The following is a 24688-nucleotide window of genomic DNA, read 5'->3' on the forward strand; positions in this document are numbered from 1 at the left end:
AACCTTATCGACAGGCAATGCTATAAGCTCCCTCATAACAGAGGCCGATAAATAATGTAGGATCTTGTATCACGTTCATCAGTTTGTACCAGAATATACCTGCACATGCGAGGGCTTCTCTGCCCATGTCAGGGAAATGCTGAATTTCCTGGATCTTTATGTGATTGGCATATGAATACAATGATCAAAGGAGAAACAAAACAGGTTATTTCTTCGTATCAGCCCCGACCCCTTGCCATAACTAATCACAGCATTTGCAGAGGGGCTTACAGGCAATCTGGTATGCTGAGAAAGCAATTATATAGCTACACAGCAGTTCCCTATGTTCCAGAAAGTCAGTTTTTATCGGGCTGTTTAGATTTTAACTAAGGACAAAAGGAGGAAGCTTCCTTCTAATCTCTCCCTGCAGCAGACATTTTGGCTGGGAGAATTTAGAACAGTGGTTCTCAACCTGTGGCCCAATCAGAACAAAGTTCCAGCCCATGTGTGACATCCACAGGGCCACACAGGTAGTGTTGGGTGCGGCCCACGTAACACATTGTTGGCCTCATACACGGCCCACAATGGTAACTAGGTAGAGAACCACTGACTTAGAACAGATCATTTGTGACTATCCACAGTATGTAAATTAGCACATGTACACTCACACACATCGTGATATATACCTGAGCTGTTTCTTTGGAGGTGGAGGAGGTGGTGCAAATTCCTCAGTTTCACTGCTGTCTTTAGGGAACTCAAAAGCAAAAGATGCTGATTTGCTCATCCCAGTCTTTTTGTCCTGCCCAGAGCAGTCTTCCCCGTGATGGGGACAAGCTGTTCCATTCTCCACTTCCCTGGCCTGTGTGCAGGTTAAAAAGCCCTGTTCTTCCTCCTCTTCTTCCTCTATCCGGCACTGCCTGCTCCACCCTGCACTGCAGTATTTATGCCTCCTCTCATGGGACGAGCCTGGAGGATTGAGCTCCTCTGCAGAGACCCTGTTACTATGAGAGCAGAGAGAAGGCAGAGTCCCCAAGGCACTAGGATCTGTACAGTTCCTTGATGAGAACTGGGTGCTGGTGTCACCGTGGCCATTACTGTCACAGAGCTCTGCCCCAGGAGACTTGACTGAAGGCATGGTAGTCCCCTCGCTGCCAGGCAGGCTGCTCGTGGACATCTTTGGGGGAACAGCAGGACTCTCATTAACTATGCCCTTGCTCTGCATTTGCTGGTGAAACCTCGGGCTGCTTTCACCCGAACCCATCTCACTGCCGGCTTGAGAGCCTTCTCTGTGCCCAAAGGAAGGCGAAGGCATCGCAAAGTCTGGATGAGAGGTGGGGCTAGTGCAGGGCCACTGGACCCCAACAGCGGAGTCTGGGCTGCTCAGAAATATTGTCCTGTTATCCTCGTCTGTGTGCGCTGCCATAATGGTAATCTTTGCTGCTACCTGTGTGGCTGAATCCTGGTACTCCCTTTCGCTGCTCAGGTACCGCACCCCATCTCGCCACGGGCCATGGGCCTGCTCTTTGAGAGGGCTGCGTGCCGGCCCTTCTCTCTTTGTTTGCACGCCAGAATTATTTACCTGCGCCTTCTTTCTCTTGGTGCTCTCGGCATAAATGGGCTCGCTGTGGGCAGGCTGTGCGAGAGGGGCATGTTGTGGTGCTGGGACGGTGCTCAGAGGGTCGCTCGAGCTTTCCCCAGGGTTGTCTCGCACGAGACTCGATTGCTCAAGGAGAGGACAGCAATCGTTCTCCTGGGGCAAAGTCAGGGGACTGCTGCTACTGTTGCTGCTCACCACACTGTCTGACAGGGCTGTAGTGCCAGAGAGAAGTGCTAATGTTTTTCGCTCCGAACGTGTACTATTTTGTAGAGAGTCCTGTAAACAGTGTTCCCTTTGCAAACTCGAGTCTAAGTTCAATGGCCTGCATTCATCTTCACAAAACTTGACTGCCCTTGTCTTTGCCAGTGGATTCCCCGCAGCCTCCTGCTGCCCCCAGAACCTCGGGGCTGGCTTTTCACTGTCATGCCACGCCACCTTGCTCTGTGGACAGGGAGCGTCCAGTAGGACAGGACTCTCTCTACAATAGTCTGCGATCGAACAGTACTCCCCACTTTCACTCTCAGAGCCAGGAGAGCAGCAGCTGTCACTGCTCTCTGAGGACAGCGGTGTGCCTTCCCTTTGCCGAAAGGCTGGACATCCAGTAGAGTCCAGGGTGGAATCAGTGCTTCGGTCGGCAAAGATGGATGGTTGGTGGCAGAACCCTTTCTGTGGACAGGCGAGCTTCTCCTTGTTACAAAGCATAGCTCTGCCCTTCCATCCACCCTTCTCGCCCTCCAACACCAAACTGTTGAAGGGGATATTTCTTTCCCCTCTGTTTTTCAGGCCCGCCCTGGAGCAGCCTGGGAGAAACTGAGGAGGACAGTCATTCGGTGTATCATGAACGAAGGGCTTTCTCACAGCACTGGTGCTGAAGTGGTCGAGGCATGTCCTCTGAGCTTCTCCTGGCTTCACAATGAGGTGGGTTTCAGACGCCATTCTCCAGCTGACCTACATGGGCCAAAGATAAAAACACACATTCAGGATGGGCATTAAAAAAGAAAAATGGCAAATGGTGTTTTGTTGCCGACTCCCCTCAGGTGTGTGGTTAGTTCTGCTCTTCACCTGCGTACTCATCACACAGGTGATTACTGCAGCCTTGTCTGCTGAAGCTACACTTGTCCTACCTTCTGCACCCTTTGCAGTCCTTGCATTATTAATTATGTCAATATAGTGAATAAGGCATCCCCTTTCCTTCCTAGTCAGGTTCTTATCCAGGACAGGGAATAACGTTTTCAACCTGTCGCATGGTATGTGTGTATTCTATTTAGAGCCATCGACATAGAATTAAAGAGGCATAGATTACAAAGAGTATATCTTCCATGGGTCATTAGGTCTCCTTTCCATTTTATAAACCAGCTTTGTAGCTGTACATCTTACAGAATGGAACCCTCTTATAACTAAGGATTCCCCTCATGAAAAACACTTCATTATATGTGGAATTTCCACTGTAACAGGAGAGGGCCTACTTGGCAAAAGATCCCTTCTTCTTCCATCTGGAAGTGGTAACAGTGTACCTCTTCCTTCCTGCCCTTGCCAGAGGCACTCGTACCTACAGTAGTACCTCAGAGTTATGAACACCAGTTAAAAACTGACCGGTCAACCACACATCTCATTTGGAACCAGAAGAACGCAATCAGGCAGAGCAGAACCAAACAAACAAACAAAAGCAAATACAGTAGAGTGCTGTGTTAAATGTAAACTACTAGAAAAATAAAGGGAAAGTTTAAAAAAAATTTTACAAGGTAAGGAAATTGTTTCTGGGTTTGTTTAATTTAAGATGGTTAAAAACTGCATTTTTCTTCTGTATAGTAGTTTCAAAGCTGTATTAAGTCAGTGGTCAGTTGTAAACTTTTAAAAGACCCACCATAACGTTTTCTTCAGAGTTCCGAACAACCTTCATTCCCAAACAGAGTTCGTAACTCTGAGGTTCTACTGTTTGTATCTGGGGGCATGCCCATCGAATTCAGGAAGACCTTATCTTTACTCCCATTGGAGAGGAGCTGTAGCAAGACCAGGAATCAAGGAATCTTCCTTGCCACCTCCCTCCCCCATGAGATTGTGATAAATCTTCTTGTCCTCTGTTCAATAAGGGAAGAGAAGTGAGAATCCCATGGAATGCAGAGTGCAACCCATGCCTGTTAAATGCTAAATTGTTGCATTCCTAGGGATTTGGACTAAATGGGACTAAATCGGGGGGCCCAGATAATCTTCATCCAAGAATATTAAAAGAATTGGCACAAGAAATTGCAAGCCCATTAGCAAGAATTTTTAATGAATCTGTAAACTCAGGGGTTGTACCGTATGATTGGAGAATTGCTAACATAGTTCCTATTTTTAAGAAAGGGAAAAAAAGTGATCCAAGTAATTATAGGCCTGTTAGTTTGACATCTGTAGTATGCAAGGTCTTGGAAAAAATTTTGAAGGAGAAGGTAGTTAAGGACATTGAAGTCAATGGTAAATGGGACAAATTACAACATGGTTTTACAAAAGGTAGATCGTGCCAAACCAACCTGATCTCCTTCTTTGAGAGAGTAACAGATTTTTTAGATAAAGGAAACGCAGTGGATCTAATTTACTTAGATTTTAGTAAGGCGTTTGATACTGTGCCACATGGGGAATTATTAGTTAAATTGGATAAGATGGGCATCAATAGGAAAATTGAAAGGTGGATAGGGAATTGGTTAAAGGGGAGACTACAACGGGTCCTACTGAAAGGTGAACTGTCAAGTTGGAGGGAGGTTACCAGTGGAGTTCCTCAAGGATCGGTTTTGGGACCAATCTTATTTAATCTTTTTATTACTGACCTGGGCACAAAAAGTGGGAATGTGCTAATAAAGTTTGCAGATGATACAAAGCTGGGAGGTATTGCTAATTTAGAGAAGGACAGGGATACCCTACAGGAGGATCTGGATGACCTTGTAAACTGGAGTAATAGGAATAGGATGAAATTTAATAGTGAGAAGTGTAAGGTCATGCATTTAGGGATTAATAACAAGAATTTTAGTTATAAGCTAGGGACGCATCAACTAGAAGTAACGGAGGAGGAAAAGGACCTTGGAGTATTGGTTGATCATAGGATGACTATGAGCTGCCAATGTGATATGGCTGTGAAAAAAGCTAATGTCATCTTGGGATGCATCAGGAGAGGTATTTCCAGTAGGGATAAGGAGGTTTTAGTACCATTATATAAGGCACTGGTGAGACCTCACCTGGAATACTGTGTGCAGTTCTGGTCTCCCATGTTTAAGAAGGATGAATTCAAACTGGAACAGGTACAGAGAAGGGCTACTAGGATGATCCGAGGAATGGAAAACTTGTCTTATGAAAGGAGACTCAGGGAGCTTGGCTTGTTTAGCCTAACTAAAAGAAGGTTGAGGGGAGATATGATTGCTCTCTATAAATATATCAGAGGGATAAATACCAGAGAGGGAGAGGAATTATTTAAACTCAGTACCAATGTGGACACAAGAACAAATGGATATAAACTGGCCACTAGGAAATTTAGATTAGAAATTAGACGAAGGTTTCTAACCATCAGAGGAGTGAAGTTTTGGAATAGCCTTCCGAGGGAAGTAGTGGGGACAAAAGATCTATCTTGCTTTAAGATTAAACTCGATAAGTTTATGGAGGAGATGGTATGATGGGATAACATGGTTTTGGTAATTAAATATTCATGGTAAATAGGCCCAATGGCCTGTGATGGGTTTTTAGATGGGGTAAGATCCAAGTTACCCGGGAAGGAATTTTCTGTAGTATCTGGCTGATGAATCTTGCCCATATGCTCAGGGTTTAGCTGATCGCCATATTTGGGGTCGGGAAGGAATTTTCCTCCAGGGCAGATTGGAAGGCCCTGGAGGTTTTTCGCCTTCCTCTGTAGCATGGGGCACGGGTCACTTGCTGGAGGATTCTCTGCTCCTTGAGGTCTTCAAACTACAATTTGGGGACTTCAATAGCACAGATATAGATGTGAGGTCTTTTTTAGGAGTGGTGGGTGAAGTTCTGTGGCCTGCATTGTGCAGGAGGTCAGACTAGATGATCATAATGGTCCCTTCTGGCCTAAATATCTATGAATCTATGAATCTATTTGACATGGTAGAATCCACTTATAAGGAACTAAAGCTTCACCATCGTCCAAATTCTGCTCTCACTAACAGGAGGAAAACCAGTGTAACTCCATTGGCTTCAATGAAGTTAAGCTGTGTTTACCTGAATGAGAATTTGGCCCTAAAAAGAAGCAAAGCAGAGTACTGAAACTCTAATAAAATGCATTGGAGCACTTTTATTCCACTTCACTATAAAATGGTCCACTATAGCAGAGTATATTATCAGCAGCCCCCACTGTAGGTGGGGAGAAGGGCACACATTAGGAAATCCTCCAGCTTTCTGGCTGGGTGGGAGCAGTCTTTGTTTCAAAGAAAGAGCTGGCTGGTGCAGGATGAATTCAAAATAGCTATAATGATCAGCCACCAGAGGAAGACCTTGCCCTCCAGCTGTATCACTGACATACCCCCTCTGCTCACCGGTTAGTCGTGGGGGGGGTGTATGGGGGGGGGGTTAGCACAGTTAGTCATCAGTTTGCTTAGGCAGAGATTTCAAGGATATGAGAGAAGCGAGTAGGATCGGGCAAAGATAAAACACATAGTATTCAAGCTCCTAACCAAGCATTTATCTGGCATAGCGAGAAAGGCTGGGAATCAAAACTCCAGAGCTGAATGCCCCCAGACTTCGGGAGAAACACCAAGCTGAATTCTGCTGCTTAGTCCCATCTCTGGATGTAACCATTGCTCAATACGCAGTTCTCCCCTCAGCCATCAGATTTAGGAAGATATTAAGGGGGACTGAATGGTTCAGGAGATTCACAGTGGAACAGAGAAACACTCACTAGGCTGCCAGGTTATCAGCCCACCCTGACAGCGAACTATTAACAGCTGATGGTGGTTTGATGGTCTGTGTGAAATAAATTGTTCAGTTATTAGTGAGCAGGTATCTACACCACAGCAACGGCTACATTTGGCAAACTTGCTCTCAGTCTCAGCAGAGAGGCCAAGGACTACCTGGGCATGAAGATCCTCTCACTCCTACGGGTGGTCTCTCCCAGTCAGGATGGAGGGACACATGGCGGGGCTGTGAGGGGAAGCAGGCCCTGTTTGCCCCAGACAGCATATAAACAGAGGACTTCAGTCCTTAGGCTGTCAAGCAGAAAATTTTCACCAGGAAAAAAAAAAAATTAAAAATTAAAAATGTAACAAGATACTGAGCGACTAACATTATTTTAAAGTATCTGATTTATACATGATTCTTCAAGAATTGTTTGTGATCTTGGTCAGTATTATCTAATTTACACAAGGTCCCACTAGATATAACGAGTGGTGTCGCAGGAAGCCAAGCATTTTGCAGCGGAAACACAAACCTCTGGTGTCGAGGGGTTTAAAACCCAGTGGAAAGCAGATGAGGCAGAAAAGAAAGATCTTGGCTTACATGCACCCAGAAATAAAAAGTAATGGAGGTCGACACGCAATAGTCTTGTCATAGCAAATACCCTTATTGCTCCCCACCAAAAGCAAATATTATAACGGGCGCAGCACTGTACGATACCACACCCCTTATTAATCATTACCTGCGAGATATCTGCATTCATATTCACATCCGCCCAGATGTCAGAAACATCTGGGTTGATCATTGTTGGCTTCACTGCAATCGTTGGCTTCGAGTAAGGTGCGGCAGTTACACACACATCCTCCAGAGCTGTATCCTCAGCCTTTGCTCTAATTCCATTCAGGGTGCGTGAGGGCAAGCTACTAGCTTCCAGCTCCAGGGATGCCTGCAGCCTGTGGGAACGTTTGGAGTAGAAACAGTTTTTGCAGGAGCCAGGCTTCCAAATGTGCTCCACAAAGTTACTGCACACAGACATTTTCAAGTCCTCCTGGTTCAGACAGATGGCCCTCTGCATCTTGTGTACTGAGCTCTGCTGTTCATTTTGCATTCACCCTTTGAAGATGGTCTTAAAGGTTTAGACTGTCCTGTAGCTGAGCTACCTGGAAAGGCAGAACGTTTTATACATGACAATTGGAAGATTTTCACTTAAATAGGGGGGTGTGGGGGAGGTTATAATTACACTTTACTTTCACTACAAAGGCTCACTGTTTATAAGGCTTCTTTCACTGCCTAGGTAAAGCCTATACAATCACCTAAAAAGCCTCTATGCATAACTCTACAAGGACAGAGCGTACAACAAGCAAGCAGCATTCCTTCGAGAAGTAATTCATTGTTTAACAAGCACATATAACCAGACTCGTACCGGGTCTAGACCAAGGGTAAGGGCAACTGATACAGAGGGTGTGTCCTGTAAATATCCATTCATGGTTGTGAAAGTGGGATGTGGGGGAGGAATTCCCTTTAAACATAAAATTACTTCTGGAAGAAACAGGACTAGTGAAGCAAAGGGTAGAGCTCAGAGTCCTGTAACCCAGTGCCCTGGCAGCCACCATATCCCCCTGAAATTTAACAGTAGTTACACCCTAAATCAGGATTATATGGGAAAGTAATAGAAACCATTTCCAAGAAAAGGGTGACACAGAAACAAAAGCTGTTAATCTGCTGTTGGATCTGATTTGAGAGAAAGAAAGCTTTTATCTGTGTTACCTGTAGTTACAAATAATAGTTTCAGTTAACTGTCTGCAAGGTTGAAATTGAACACTCACAGATTAACCACTCTCTGCTCCTGGATTAGTTACAGACGAGGAATCCTGTCCCTCTTTCCTCTCTAGTAATGGAAAGAGAAAATTCCCCAGGAACAGTTTTTCTGTTTTGGGTCATTCTCCTTTCTTTACTGCCAAGTTTAACCAAATTCTCGCAACAGCTACCTGAAACTAACCCCTAAGAGAAATCTTTAGGGACTGGAGTCCCAGAAATCAGGGACAATTTAGCTGTCCCCAGGAAAACCATGGGGTTGCTGAGAAGGGAAGATGTGCAGATAAAACATGTCTCTCAATGAAAATCCTTCCATACTGAGTTCTCCCTTAGCCTTTTATTCCTAAAACTTTCCTTTGGTCAACAGATGCTAATGTAAAGGAAGGTGAAGCAACTCTCTTTCCTAGGAACTCTCACTAGTTTGGGGCACTCCAAGAATCAGGGCTTTAGGGAGTGAGAGACAAATTCTGGGGTTTGAAGCAAAGTAATTCCCAAATCCTTTGGATAGCAGTACCCCTAGGCCTCAATACTGAACTCTGAATAAGAGCTTTTGTATACACGGTCCTCTGTGTTATAGTGTATTAACCCATCGCAACAGCTGAGTGTTATCAACAAAATCCCCTAAAGCAAAGAGCACTAGCTTTACCAGACTGAGGCTCCAGTATCCTTTGGTGGCACTACAAAGACATCATATGCTAAGTCTCAGCCGCACAAAAACATTATTAAAATGAAATTAACATTGTAGGCACATATCACCATGGTCCTCCTGAGTGCTGAAGGAATCATCAGTCCCGTGCAAGCCTTAGGAGACTTGGCAGCTCCTGGGTTGTTTGGTTGAAAACCAATCCTTTTTACGCTGACAAGACTCCCTAATAATTAGTTTACATTCTGAAGTCTAGGAGTACTTGTGGCACCTTAGAGTGCCACAAGTACTCCTTTTCTTTTTGCGAATACAGACGAACACGGCTGTTCCTCTGAAACCTGTCATTCTGAAGTCTCTCTCTGCAAGGAAAAGGGGCTAAAGATTGCTGCGCTTTTATTTTAAAAAAAACTCAGTCATTTGATGCATTATACTAAGCTCACAAGAGTCAACAATTTTTAGCCATGGTCCAAATTTAAAAGTTCATTTTGAAATTAGACTTTGATCAACTAAACTTTGGCGCTCTGCACTAGTTCTCAGAGAGAGACAGAGAGAGAGAGAGAAAGCGAGTCAAAAGTTACTTTTTGGCAGATTCCAGAAGGAGGAAAATATGGTACTAATGGAAACTCAATTGCAACATTAACTATGGGGTGAATGCTAGAGCTCCACAATTCAGTATAATTAACACATTACCGTAGCCTACAAATTTTTAAAAATAATATATTCCTGCTTTATTTTCCCTCCAGATTTTTCAAATTGCTTTTGATTTATAACGCAGTAGTTAACGGTTTTAGAACTCAATGTCTGGACAGACGGAGAGCAGAATTTCCCTTTTATACCAGTAGTGGGATCAAAAAGTAGGCAAAAGGATTATAATGGGAAACATGTTTAATACCATGACAAAATTGCTAAATTAGCCACACAAGAATGCATCCGATGAAGTGAGCTGTAGCTCACAAAAGCTTATGCTCAAATAAATTTGTTAGTCTCTAAGGTGCCACAAGTCCTCTTTTTCTTTTTGCGAATACAGATTAACACGGCTGCTACTCTGAAAGAAGAGCTACTGTGTCATGTGACACAACTTAAAGACAAATAAAAATAATTGGAGAGGAGGGAAGTAACAGCCAAGTTCATTTAAATCTATATCAAAGAAGCTAGAAATTGCTTCTTTTCTAATTTTCATTTTTAATGTTATTTAATTAAAATTCATTAATAACCACTCTAAAGAATATACTAAGATGGGGATCTCTACCTTTTTGCACCTGTGACCCACAAACCCATTCACCTTTGTTCTTGTGACTCTATATCCCCAAATCCTTTGCAGTGGATTAGGCAAAAAGAAATTCTGCAATAGATGATGATAATTCATTATTTTTTTAGCTCATTGTGCCACATATGGCCAAAGATGTCATTTAAGTCACTGCATGCACCTTTTATAATTTCACATTTGAAAATACAAGTGTACATTCTTCTCAGACATTTAATTAACTACGCATTCTGCAGCATTAAATGCTCAAAAGGTAAACCTATTTGCATCCCTAAAGTTATCTGTGGAGCCAAAAGGACAAGAACGGAAGATCACATTCTGATTTTGTTTGTTTGAAAAAGGCTTCCTGAATCGCTGCAGGTTTGTAACATCAACATTGAGAACAACTACCACCATATACAGCCACATTGCAGTAATTAAATTGTTAGCAAAACTTTACCCTGTATCTACCTTATGTAGTATAGAATGACTATTTTTAAATCAAAGGAAATTTACACAGTAAGTTTTGATACTATCACAGGTCCAGAAGAGAAATGATGGGAGTAATAGAAGTATCCCAGTCATGCAAATTCTGCAAAAGGGTGACACCAATCACAGACTTAGCTGTACTCCTTTTTTTCCCCATGCAAAATCTTATTCAGCAGGAATCTATATATAAAAATTTGTCCATAACACTTCCACTAATGATAAGTCACTTGGAGCTGTGAAGTCAATACAATGCTAGAGGATTTCCATAAATATAGATTTGCAATGTAATTTTAAATGTATACGTCTACTGCAAAATGCACAAAAATTCCCAATACTGCAAAATACAAGAAATTAAATACAAGCAACAGGTAGAAACTTGCTAAACCAAATGTTCCTGGAATCACTAAGTTCAAAGAATCCAAATTTTCAATGAAATAGAAAGCCACTAAAAGATATCACATGCTTTTGGGTGATGGAAAAATAGAGGCTAGCTGGTTGTAAAGTCTGTTAAACTAATGCCAAGGTGATAAGGGTCTGACTTGCAGGCATAACCAAGGCAATTTTAACTCAACCTAGCCAGGTTTAGATATTCCTGAGGAAAGACGCGCAAGCAGGCAAAGAAGAAATGGCAGCCTCACACTGGCTAAATAAAGTCAGGGAGTTAAGAGTCGAAACACGATTTTAAGACTTTTTTTTTTTTTTTTTTTTTTTAGGTGTACTGCAGCCCAATCGGCGGCAGGAACGCAGCGTGAAACCAAGCTCAAGTCAAACAAACGCAAAGGCAGACCGCATGTGTCCCACGGCTTCCGATTTCCGTACCCGGGCAAACGCTCTGGCCTTCGGCAACTTTCTGCAAAACTCCCTGTCCCCGTCTGCAAAGCTTCTGCCAACGCTTCGCTCTCTTCCCCAGCTGGCTGTGCACGCCGGGGCTGGCGAGCTCATCCCGGCGGCTTTGTGGGAGCCATGTGCTCCAGGGGGACTTACCTGCTGCCAGCCAAACAGCGAGGAGAGATCAGGCCGCCGGCTTGCCAGGCGCGAAGCGATCGAGTCCCCAGGAAGCCGCGGGGAGAGACCAGGAGCGCGGGCTGGAGCGAGCGAACCCCCCGTGGAAGCCCAGCCCGGCCCGGCCCGGCCCGGCCCGGCCGCCTCCCCGGTCCCCCCGCGCCAGCCGCACGGACCCTGCGGTGCCCGCCCGCGGGAGAGCCCGGCCGCGGGCTGCAGGTCGCGGAGGGCGCAGGCACCGCCCCACCCGGCGCGGGGCGAGAGACGTGCCCGGCCCGCCGGCCCCTACCCCGGGGACGCACCGACCTCGCCCGCCGGCTCCGCGCCGCCCTGCCCGAGCCCGCCCGCAGCGCGCCGCCCTGCGAGCCCGCCCGCCCGGGACAGCGGCGGGGCGGGGGCCGGGCTGCCGGCTCCTCCTCCTGGGGCAGCGCTGCCGGCGGCCGGGCGCGGAGCCCCGCCCTGCCCTGGGGCCTCCCCCTGCAGCCCCCTCCCCAAATCCCCCCCTCGGCCCTGCCCTGGGGCCTCCCCCTGCAGCCCCCTCCCCAAATCCCCCCCTCGGCCCTGCCCTGGGGCCTCCCCCTGCAGCCCCCTCCCCAAATCCCCCCCAGCGACCCCCCCTCGGCCCTGCCCTGGGGCCTCCCCCTGCAGCCCCCTCCCCAAATCCCCCCCTCGGCCCTGCCCTGGGGCCTCCCCCTGCAGCCCCCTCCCCAACTCCCCCCCAGCGGCCCCCCCTCGGCCCTGCCCTGGGGCCTCCCCCTGCAGCCCCCTCCCCAAATCCCCCCAGCAACCCCCCCTCGGCCTTGCCCTAGGGCCTCCCCCTGCAGCCCCCTTCCCAAATCCCCCCCAACGGCCCCCCCTCGGCCCTGCCCTGGGGCCTCCCCCTGCAGCCCCCTCCCCAAATCCCCCCCAGCAGCCCCCCTCGACCCTGCCCTGGGGCCTCGCCCTGCAGCCCCATCCCCAAATCCCCCCCAACGGTCCCCCCTCGGCCCTGCCCTGGGGCCTCCCCCTGCAGCCCCCTCCCCAAATCCCCCCCAGCGGCCCCCCCTCGGCCCTGCCCTGGGGCCTCCCCCTGCAGCCCCCTCCCCAAATCCGCCCAGCAGCCCCCCCTCGGCCCTGCCCTGGGGCCTCCCCCTGCAGCCCCCTCCCCAACTCCCCCCCAGCAACCCCCCCTTGGCCCTGCCCTGGGGCCTCCCCCTGCAGCCCCCTCCCCAAATCCCCCCAGCAACCCCCCCTCGGCCTTGCCCTGGGGCCTCCCCCTGCACCCCCCCCAACTCCCCCCCAGCAGTCCCCCCTCGGCCCTGCCCTGGGGCCTCCCCCTGTAGCCCCATCCCCAAATCCCCCCCAACGGTCCCCCCTCGGCCCTGCCCTCGGGCCTCCCCCTGCAGCCCCCTTCCCAAATCCCCCCCAACGGCCCCCCCTCGGCCCTGCCCTGGGGCCTCCCCCTGCAGCCCCCTCCCCAAATCCCCCCCAGCAGCCCCCCCTCGACCCTGCCCTGGGGCCTCGCCCTGCAGCCCCATCCCCAAATCCCCCCAACAGCCCCCCCTCGGCCCTGCCCTGGGGCCTCCCCCTGCAGCCCCCTCCCCAACTCCCCCCCAGCAACCCCCCCTCGGCCCTGCCCTGGGGCCTCTCCCTGCAGCCCCCTCCCCAAATCCCCCCAGCAACCCCCCCTCGGCCTTGCCCTGGGGCCTCCCCCTGCACCCCCCCCACTCCCCCCCAGCAGTCCCCCCTCGGCCCTGCCCTGGGGCCTCCCCCTGCAGCCCCATCCCCAAATCCCCCCCAACGGTCCCCCCTCGGCCCTGCCCTGGGGCCTCCCCCTGCAGCCCCCTCCCCAAATCCCCCCCAGCGGCCCCCCCTCGGCCCTGCCCTGGGGCCTCCCCCTGCAGCCCCCTCCCCAAATCCGCCCAGCAGCCCCCCCTCGGCCCTGCCCTGGGGCCTCCCCCTGCAGCCCCATCCCCAAATCCCCCCCAACGGCCCCCCCTCGGCCCTGCCCTGGGGCCTCCCCCTGCAGCCCCCTCCCCAAATCCCACCCAGCGGCCCCCCCTCGGCCCTGCCCTGGGGCCTCCCCCTGCAGCCCCCTCCCCAAATCCGCCCAGCAACCCCCCCTCGGCCTTGCCCTAGGGCCTCCCCCTGCAGCCCCCTTCCCAAATCCCCCCCAACGGCCCCCCCTCGGCCTTGCCCTAGGGCCTCCCCCTGCAGCCCCCTTCCCAAATCCCCCCCAACGGCCCCCCCTCGGCCCTGCCCTGGGGCCTCCCCCTGCAGCCCCCTTCCCAAATCCCCCCCAGCAGCCCCCCCTCGGCCCTGCCCTGGGGCCTCCCCCTGCAGCCCCCTCCCCAACTCCCCCCCAGCAGCCTCCCCTCGGCCCTGCCCTGGGGCCTCACCCTGCAGCCCCAGCCCCAAATCCCCCCCAGCAGCCCCCCCTCAGCCCTGCCCTGGAGCCTCCCCCTGCAGCCCCATCCCCAAATCCCCCCCAGGAGCACCCCCATGGCCCTGCCCTGGAGCATCCCCCTGCAGCCCCATCCCCAAATCTTCCCCCAGTGACCCCCCCCATGGCCCTGCCCTAGAGCCTCCCCCTGCAGCCCCCCATAACCCTCCCCAAATCCTCCCCCAGCAGCCCCCTACCGGCCCTGCCCTGGAGCCTCCCCCTGCACCCCCATCCCCAAATCCTCCCCCAGAAGCCCCCCGCAGCCCCATCCCCAAATCCTCCCCCAGCGACCCACCCCATGGCCCTGCCCTAGAGCCTCCCCAGCCCCCCATAACCCTCCCCCAGTAGAGCCCTACCCCCAGGGGCCTCCCTTAGCAGCACCCCCCACAGCTCCATCCCCAAATCCTCTCACAGCAGCACCCCCACGGCCCTCACTCAGAGCCTCCCCCAGCAGCACCCCCATCCCCAACAGCCTCCCTTAGCACTCCCCCCCAACTCCTCCCCAGCAGCCCCCCCAATCTTCCCCTAGCCCCTCCATGGCCCTTCCCTAGCAGCACCCCGCAACCGCCTCCCTCAGCACCCCCACAGCCCTCCCCTAGAGCCTCTCACAGCAATTGAGTACATTATTTATTAAATACATAATTAAATAAAAATAAAATGTAAAAGGCAAGTGCAAAGTACTACACTTAGGAAGTTAAAAATCAACCCCACAACTCCAAACTGGGGAATAATTAGCAAGGCAGTAGTACCGTATGCCGAAAAGGATCCCTGGGTTATAGTGGATCACAGATTGAATATGAGTCAACAATGTGGGGAAAAAAGGGCTAATGTCATTCTGGGGTGTATCGATAGGAGTGTTGTACATAAGATCCAGGCAGTAATTGTCTAAACTGATGAGGCCTCCACTGGAGAACAGTGTCCCATTTTAGCTACCACCTTTTGGGCCAGATGTGGACAAATCGGGGAGACTGCAGAGGAGAGCAGCAAAAATGAACAAAGGTTTAGAAAACCTGACCTCTGAGGAAAGGTTAAACAAACGGGCATGTTTTGTCTTGAGAACATAAGACTGAAGGGGGACCTGATAATAATCTTCCAATATGTTAGGGGCTATTCTACAGAGGACTGTTATCAATTATTCTGCATGTCCAATGAAGGCAGGACAAGAAACTATGGGCTTTAATCTGTAGCCAGAGAGATTTAGATGAGATTTTAGGAAAAACATATAATGATCAGGATAGTTACGCTCTGGAACAGGCTTCAAAGGGAGTTTGTGGAATCCCATCACTGGAAGTTTTTAAGAACAGGTTGGACAAAGACCTGTCAGGGATGATCTAGATTTACTTGGCCCTGCCTTGGTGCAGGAGGCTGGACTAAATGAGTTCTCAAGGTCCCTATGAGCTCTGTTCTGTGATTCTATGAAAGCTGCTTCTAAACACCCCCCCCCCACACACACACACCCCGTAAAATATAAACATATAATAATGATAAAATGAGATTATAGCACCTCCGATAACCTCCAACCTCCAGGTGCTCATCTGTTGCCTAGTTTCCCTGAGTGCTGAATGAACTGTGTATCATAGGACCTAAAGCAATCCCAGAGGCACATTTGTGTATGAAAACTCCAATATGCCGAGCATTTCACCTTGTTACAAAAGGAGAGTCGATCACAAACTCTTTTTAGAGTAAAAAGAAAAGGAGTACTTGTGGCACCTTAGAGACTAACCAATTTATTTGAGCATGAGCTTTCATGAGCTACAGCTCACTTCATCACTTCTGATGAAGTGAGCTGTAGCTCACGAAAGCTCATGCTCAAATAAATTGGTTAGTCTCTAAGGTGCCACAAGTACTCCTTTTCTTTTTGCGAATACAGACTAACACGGCTGTTCCTCTGAAACCTCTCTTTTTAGAGTGTCAGATATAACAACGCTGAAAAATGTATGAGCAAACCAAGGAGTTCCCAGCTGGCCAGGTTGGAGAATTAGAAAGCACTGAAGATCAGTTTCATGGATGTTTGTTATCGGGTATTCGAACTCCCCTCCCGCTCTCAGAAGTATAAATTTATTACTAGTTAAACCAACTGTCCTATTAGCCCCCGAATGTGCAGGCTGGAACTCCTTGATTTCCAGTGCTTTTACAGTCCATCTTTTGCATTACAAAACTGAGCCCCTGACAGAAATTAGCATTAAAATGGCTGTCTCCATCCCGAGAGTCTCAGCCTCTGAATGGAGATACAGGGAGCGTGGCAGATATTTAAATGCTCTCTGTACATTCTTATTTAGCAAATCCAGGATTTATTTACCTGTCAATGGTCAGTGGAGGGTGCTGCACACCAGTACAGCTCGTCAGGGGAGAAAAGCTCTGACTGACCCTACGCCGTGGCACTGGTCCATGCATCTGTGCGGTGTCTCCCCGGGTCAGCTGAGAGCTTTGGGGTGAAAGCTCACTGGTGGGGCTTGTCTAAGAGGCAGCTTGCCTGAGCCACATCCCAGTCATAAAAATGTTATTGCGATTAAGTCAGAGGTAACAAAGCAGTGGAAAAACCTCCACCCACCAGCCTTATTATAATAAGTGAGTAATAACAGTAGCAGAATAATTAAGAATCTAAAAACATTTCAGGCACTTTATCATATGGGACAAGTTCCTTTGACATCAATGGGCTTTGGATCAGATCCCTGGAGTGCTGTACGCTGAGTGACAATTAAGGCCCCTTTCACCTAAGATCATCATGTGGGCAGTCACCCCAGTTCTCAGTTCGTTCCTATTACATGCAAGAGGATCCTAACCATGCTATCTCCTTCCCCCTCCCCTGGCTGCAGGAGCTGCACCCCTTCATGGCCAAGAACCAATAAGCAGCCCTCATGACTTCTCTCCAAAGCAGACAGGCCAGACCCGCCCAAATCTCACATACTTCCCTTCTTCCTGATTCCCAAGGAATTAGAACATAGGTTGGCAAACTACAGCCCGCGGGCCACATCCGGCCCGCGGGACCATCCTGCCCAGCCCCTGAGCTCCTGGCCCAGGAGGCTGTCCCCCCTCCCCCGCAGCCATGCCACCACGTGGTGCCATACTCTGGGCGGGGGGGCTGCAGAGCCCAGCCTGACCGGGGGCTCTGTGCTGCGTGGCATGGCTGCCTGTCCTGGTGCAGCCACGCTACCAGCCACCAGTGCTCCAGGCAACACGGTAAGGAGGCAGGGAGCGGGGGGTTGGATAGAGGGCAGGGGAGTTTGGGGGGTGGGGCAGGGGGCAGGGGCGTGTATAGGGGTCGGGGCGGTCAGAGGGCAGGGGACAGGGGTTGAATGGGGGCGGGGTTCTGGGGGGCAGTCAGGAAGGAGAGGAGGGGTTGGATAGGGCTGCGGGGGGTGGTCAGGGGACAGGGAGCGGGGGGGGTGGATGGGGCAGGGGTCCCAGGGGAGGCAGTCAGGAAGGGGAGGGGGGTTGGAGTTAGGAGCGAGGGGTCTGGGGGCAGTCAGGGAGAAGGGGTGGTTGGATGGGGCAAGGGTCCCGGGGGGGCAGTCAGGAAGGAGAGGGGGGGTTGGATGGGGTGGAGAGGGTCAGTTGGGGCGGGAGGGTCCATGGGTGGTCAGGTGTGTGTATGGGCAGGGGTCCCTGGGGGGCCGTCAAGGAACAGGGGAGGTTGGATGGGACAGGAGTCCTGGGGGGGCCGTTAGGGGGCGAGAAGTGGGGGGGGGGGTTAGATAGGGGGCGGGGGCCAGGCCATGCCTGGCTGTTTGTGGAGGTACAGTCTCTCCTAACGAGCCCTCCATATAATTTCAGACACCCGATGCGGCCCTCAGGCCAAAAAGTTTGCCCTTCCCTGGATTAGAACCCTGCTAACAAACTCCACATTTCTGGGCTGAGATTACTAACATAAGACATAAAAAAGGGAAATCTTCAACGGGTCTCTGAATCATCCCCCAACAAAGTTAACTCCCTATTAACATCTGCTGGGTCAAAGCATCCGCACTGTTGTTATCGATGCTTCGTATGTATGTAGCAAGTCATCAGGAGAGCTGGGATTAGAAACCAAAGCTCCTGACTGCCAGACCCACATCCAGTCCATCAGACCATGCTGCTTCTCAAACAGTGTTAACAAATTTGTCCCTGAAAATCCAAATTCCTCTCTATATCTGGCATTGCTTTAGTTTGCTTCATGCACTGCTGCAACCTGTCCTTCACAGGATCTGGGCAGCATTACCGAAGTGATGTCCAACTTTTGGCTTCACCTTGAGTGCAATTGTTCAAAGAGTTGTGAGACTTCAGTTAAAATGGGGAGCTGGCCTGATGCAGCAACACTAGGAACGCTGTTAGTTGAGATTAACTGAAGAGAAGAAGTAACAGCGCTGATGGCATAGTGGGACACCTTACCAGTAACAAAGCCACTGCTTAATCCTTTGTCCAGATGACAATCCTATGAATTCCCATCTCTGCTGCAGTTTCCTCGGTAAACATCTGATGAAGTGAGCTGTAGCTCACGAAAGCTCATGCTCAAATAAATTGGTTAGTCTCTAAGGTGCCACAAGTACTCCTTTTCTTTTTGCGAATACAGACTAACACGGCTGTTCCTCTGAAACCCATCTCTGCACAGAGTGTTGAGAATCAACAAGTCGATCAGTGACCAATGCAGCAATTTCTTGGCTCGGGAGGGACAGTATCCAAGGGGGACCTCTGCTCTGCTTGCTTAAGAAAGTCTAGGATAATAGCTCTTTTGACTGGGTGTCCAGTTTTTGCTTGAGGTGGTGGCTGCGGGGGAGGGCACTAAATGACATACGACAGAGTGGACTAACAAGGGGTCTTTGTCAGCTGTGGGACACCTGCAGCTGTTTCGGCATGCCTCTCCCAGTAGGGGTGGTTTTGTTGGAGAATAGGCTACAAAAGATCGAGCAAATTGAGCATAAAAGAAAAGCTTTTACTGATTAAGTGACTGGATCTCCTTAAAATAAAGCTGTGCCATCTAATATGCTCCCTCGGGCCATGTGGTAACTCCTAAAACTCCTGAGAGGCCAGCCAGGTCATCCTAGATCAGCTGTCACGGGTAGATATCCTCTTGGAAAGGAATTTGCTGTTTTTAAACCCTGATCATTTTTGTTTATTTTTAACCGGCATTCTCTTCTAGCACATAACTGGCAAATAGTTACTCGCCATGACAGGCAGCCACCCTTGACTGAATGCTACCAAGGAACAGGTGCCCAGAATGAAACTTGGCTTTTTAAATCACTGTACAACGCTGCTCTTGTCTGCTGGTCGATGACAAAAGTGACCATGCTATTGTAACACAGAAACAGCCAGCCACTGTCCTCAGAAGCATCAGCTCAGCATTTATTGTTCTCTTGTTGCCATGTGGATTTAAAGTGGTTATAATGCCCTTGAAAACCACCAGGAGGATGGCACTGGAGACTGAGTCACTCAGCAGTGTACTGAATGACCATGCACTCAGCCAAGTGACACACACAAGGCTTTACAGACCCTGTACTCAAAATGTCATCACTTGCATGGACAGATGTTCAGAGGTGTGAGGCACCCACGGCTCCCGCTGAAAATCAAAGGGAGGTGTTGTGTGCTCAGCACTTCTGATCCATATTTAGATTTATCAGTAGATGATTATTTGTATGCCACTGTGAGGCACCTGCTTGGGGAAATGTTGGCCACGTTCTGTAGACATAGTGTTACGGTTATCGGCATCTAGATATGCTGTACTTTGGTGAGCCGCACACTGGAGACAGACAGATTAGATTCAGCTAGGCAAGCCACCAAATCACCTTCATCAGCCTGCCCCAGGGTATGGTCAGCCACAGATACCTAGCACCTTCTGAGAGCTGACCAGCCCATTGTTGTGTCTTTTGCTCTGTATAATACCAACATAACATGAAGAACCACATGGGCACAGTGGGGGGGGGATAACCATGTTTACTAAATATACACAACGTGAAGGCCTAGTTACATACACCCACTGCTGCTCTGCCTGGCTTCTAAAACAGAGGGTATGTCCACAATGCAATTAGGGTGTGTGACATTCCCCAGGATACGATCTAGGCAGATGGACGGCTGTGTCCCCTCAATCCTCCAACCTGAGGTGCCCTTTACACTGCTTTGTTGTGAGAACTACCACTCCTGGTCTGCCCACACACAGCCTCCAGCATGTAAATCACCCCCAGCTATACTGTATGAGCATGAGAACCAGCCAGCCATGAATTACACTGCAGAGCAACACCAGAAAACTCCCAGTCCCAGACTTCCCCTCAGAAATGAGCATCTTGTACTGCCCAGCACCCTCTGGGACAATGCAAGCTCATAGAAAGTCTGTCATTTTATTAATAGAAAATGATATGCACAAATCTTGTTATCTCAAATGGAGTTCCCCAAATATTTCAATCCAAGCAAACTGGTTTAAATAAAACAATAAAACAAGTTTATTAACTACAGAAAGATAGATTTAAAGTGATTACAAGTAATGAGGCATAAAAGTTGGAATTGGTTACAAAGAAATAAAAAGGTAAAACGCAACTACTGCCTACCTTAACAAGCTAAGTGATTTCAAAGCAAAAGTCTCTCTCACTACATGTTCTAGCAGTCTTACTGGCTGAATTCCTTCTGCCTCCCCAGTCCAAAGACGTTTCCTTTGTCCTTCAAGTGTCCTAAGTAGAGATGAAGGGAGAAATATTTTGGGGCGTCTGTTGCCCATTCTTATAGTTCTCTTTTTCTTTGAAAATCATCTCCAACTGAGGTTCAGGAGACAGCAAGTCTGTGGGGATGGGAACCTCCAGCTGTTTCTTTGCCAAAATGTAGATTTCTCACTCACACCCTTTTTCCTGTCAAAGAATGGCCACTTAACCAGGTGATAGACCATTTCATTTTACTGACACCTGGCTGAGGCGTCAGTTTGCCTTTTGTCTCTGAGGAATCGGTTTGTGGCTGCTGTTCTAAACTTGGAACATGTCTCAATAATGTTATGCAGTAGAATCTTATAACTTTACAGACAATGTTGCCAAATATATTTTACCAGGACAATAATGATCAGCAAATTATGAATTTTCAAATAATACCCCACAAGGAATACTTTGTACGAAATTTATCACAGACTTAGAAAAAGGGATGAATATAGGGGGACAGACTATCACCGTGTGTGATTGCAGCAGTAGCTTTAATGTAACCAGCACGAAAAGCAGTGAAGCCACTCCAGCACGGACGTCAACGCAAGCTTTCCCTGGGACCCTAGTACGTACTTGAGCAGCTAGCCCATGCTGCCGTCCATGCTGCTGCAGCCTCACTGCTATTGATACCTGAGCTAGCGAGATTAAAGCTACCTTGGGTATGTCAACACATGCTGCAATCACACTTCCAGAAGCAGTGATTGCATACCAATGCAACACAGGGAGCACCACCAAAGGTCTCACAAACTATTGAAAGCGCGTTGTTTTCAACCTTTTTTTCATTTGTGGACTCCTAAAAAAATTTTGAAGGGTGGTGCAGACCCCTTTGGAAATTTTAGGTGTGGTCAGCGGACCCCCAGGGGGCCTTGACCCACAGCTTGAAAACCACTGATTTAAATAGTTTGTGAGCCCTCATATGATAGCTTTTCATGGGCATAGGATGGGTGGTCACCAGCAGGAACTGGATGGAGCCCACCCATCTAATGCCCACAAAAAACCATCATATGGCAATCTCTTTTTGGTCACCCCTGACGTAGGACAGCTTCATCATACTGGTGACGCAGAAGTGTATGGAACCAGTGCCCCAGTTTGGCATTAGGGGACACCGTATTGCTGGGGTAATTGTCTTTCAACTATCATCCTGACCACCTGTGGTACTTTCTGCAAGAGATGGCTCTGAACCCGGGCATCCTGGCTGGTTCTAAAATCCCCCTGGGCAAAAATACTCCTTTACTTCCTGCTTAAAGCTCTGTGCAGTGATGCAGAGCATTGCTGCTTTACACATGAAAGGTGGTTGCATTTCAGCGATGGAGGAAGTGAAGTGACAGGCCCTGACTGTGATCTCGAAGTGTAGCTCCATGGAGTTACTGCAGATTTATGCCACGAGGCGAGGGCAGAACCGGTCCCACAGTTGTGTATGAGTTATAGTTTGGAAAGTGCTTTGCAATCCTCTAGGGAAGATATTGTATGAATGTTAGACAATCATATTGTTTGTTAGGAACAAAGAATAAATGTGGAGCCATGCTGAAGAAACCTTGCACACGAAATGGTCTTGTTGAAGGATTTTTCGCACAGTACGTCTGATTACCTGGGTGGTGCTGACTGCAAGCAACAATGATCCCTTTATCTGAGCCAGATTAGAACTACTCTGTCAGCAGTCCTTCTCCATTAAAAAAAAAAGAAGAAGAAAACCTCTCTGTGGTCAGCAGTTTCCTTATCTACCTATCTTTCCATATTACTAGACACCATGGTTGTGTTTCTATATGGTAATGGTACAACCATTTGAACGGTCGCACTTATAAAATTCTAATGTGAAAAGCGTTCATTACCCTGAATTACTTACCCAGTCAATGAATAACAGGGACGTTGTGGAGGCGAACAACGCACCCCCCCCCCACCAGTATAACTGCGATTTACAGGAATTGGGGGGGGGGGGGGGAATCTCCTGCACAGAACAGCGGCGACTCTATTTTCCAGAGTTCAAAAGGAATAATAAAAAAGGCCTTTCAGTCCCTCGACTTATAGTGACCATGTGTCAGCATGGAGATTTGATGGTGCCCTTTCCCCTCTTTACATAATGCCCTCTTGTGTACAGAAATACAAATTGCATTCAGATTAAGTGGGATAAAACAGTAACGATCAGGAGAAATGGCTGAGTAACAGGATGCCCGAGATATTTGGGACAAGTTCTGGCACTTCCTCACCTCAGCACAATGGTGGTTTTCTTTTCCTAAGTGTGTGGGGAGACAAGCTCTAACGCAGTATGATTTTACAGCTACCTTTTGATTTTCAACTAGCAACACACAACTACCCCCTCATGTGACACCCCTCCCCCCACACACAGATTTAGTTGGAAAAGTCTTGTAATGAGAATTGCTGACCTTCCTGCTGGCAACAGACAAAGCTAATTGGAATTTGCTTGAGGCACTTTCCCCCCTCACCACATGCCCAGGGAACAGACTCCAGACCGCTTCCCTCCTGTGGTGACATCCCTTGGGGAACGACCGGCTCCCTGTCCAGACATGGGAGCCAGGAAACACACAAATATCTGACGGAATTGGCTGCTGTGTGCAGGTTTGCGGAGGAGAGGCACAGAGACAGCAGCATCCCGCTGCCTGACTCAGTCCCTTCTGGGGGGTTGTGGCTCTGCCGACTCAGGGAGGTTTGTTGGGCAGGGGAATGGCCGTCCTCCATGGCACCGTCCACAAAGGACATTTGCCAGAGTCATACAGTTTAAGACCAGACGGAATCACCAGCCATCCAGCTCCTGTACACCACAGGCCATGAACACCACCAGCAACCTGCACACCAAACCCAACAACGGAAATGAGACCAAAACATTACAGCCCACAGACATTAGACTGTGGCGTGCCACAGGCAGAGAACAGTGCCTGAGGCCCCCGCAAGGGCAGAGAAAGGATTCAAGTGAGAGATACGGGGATAATCCTGGCCAGTCACCCACACGCTACAGAGGGAAGTGAAAACCGCCAAGGTCACTGCCAATCTGACCTAGGGGGAAATTCCTTCCCCACCCCATACATGGCGATCATGAGCATGTGAACTAGAAGTGCCAGCCAAGCACCTGAGAGAGAGAGGATGCTTGGTGCCACCTCAGAGCTTCCCGCCCCATACACCCCTCCAGTGTCCTGTTTCCAGACGTGGCCATCCCTGATGCTTCAGAGAAAGGAGGCCAAAAATCCAAAAAGACACCAGAATACATTTGGGGAGGGGAGAGAGGAAATCCCTCCCTGACCCCTGCAGGTGACTGGCTGAAGTACTGACGCATGAGATTTAGGAAGATAAGACAAACCGGAGAGGATCCTCAGGGCTGCCGAGCCCCATCCCCCACCATTACAAGCAATCCCATAAGACAATGCCCTCAGAAATTTGTCCAACTGATTCTGAAAACTAATCAAGTTGTTTTCCCTCTGCAACTTCTGCTGGGAGCCTCACCCCTCTGATGGTTAGAAACTTTCTTCTAATTACCAGCCTGGGTTTGTTCATGGCCAGTTGATATCCATTTGTTCTTGTGCCAACACTGTCCTTCTTTTTAAATAGCTCTTCACCTCCCTAGTGTTTACCCTAATGCATTTATAGAGAGAAATCCTACCCGCCCTCAGCCTTTGTTTTGCTAGGCCAACCTCTTTGAGTCTCCTCTGTAAGACAGGCCTCCCTTCCCCCAATCATCCTAGTAGCTCTCCTCTGTACCTGTTCCAGTTTGAATTCATCTTTCTTAAACATGGGAGATCAGCATTGTACTCAGTATTCCAAATGAGGTCTTACCAGGGCCTTGTACAATTTCATCAATACTTTGCTCTCTCTACTGGACATACCTCACCTGATACATCTTAGGAACATATTCGCCTTTTTCACAGCTGCATCACAAAGGTGGCTCATAGTTGTCCTGTGACCGAACCACACGCCCAGGTCTCTCTCCTCCTCTGTCACTTCCGACTGATAAGCCCCCAGCTTGTAG

General features: G+C 49.3%; 1 protein-coding gene across 2 annotated transcripts in view; it reads right to left on the reverse strand.

Moving 5' to 3' along the window:
- Positions 1–11813, reverse strand: part of PRAG1 (PEAK1 related, kinase-activating pseudokinase 1) — a 46089-nt gene extending 34276 nt beyond the window's left edge. The window contains exons 1-3 of one of the 2 annotated variants that reach the window (XM_048847451.2): positions 11626–11813; positions 7194–7611; positions 666–2524 (exon numbers count right to left, since the gene is read on the reverse strand). In XM_048847451.2, coding sequence (XP_048703408.2) covers positions 666–2524; positions 7194–7559 — 2225 coding nt within the window. In that variant the 5' untranslated portion in view covers positions 7560–7611; positions 11626–11813. Of the gene's footprint in view, positions 1–665; positions 2525–7193; positions 7612–11460; positions 11600–11625 lie in introns of those variants that run through there. The other variant, XM_075127444.1, reaches the window with a different exon arrangement.
- Between the last annotated feature and the right edge of the window lie 12875 nt (positions 11814–24688).

Source organism: Caretta caretta, chromosome 4 (assembly GCF_965140235.1).
Source record: "Caretta caretta isolate rCarCar2 chromosome 4, rCarCar1.hap1, whole genome shotgun sequence".
In the NCBI taxonomy this organism is placed as follows: domain Eukaryota; kingdom Metazoa; phylum Chordata; order Testudines; family Cheloniidae; genus Caretta; species Caretta caretta.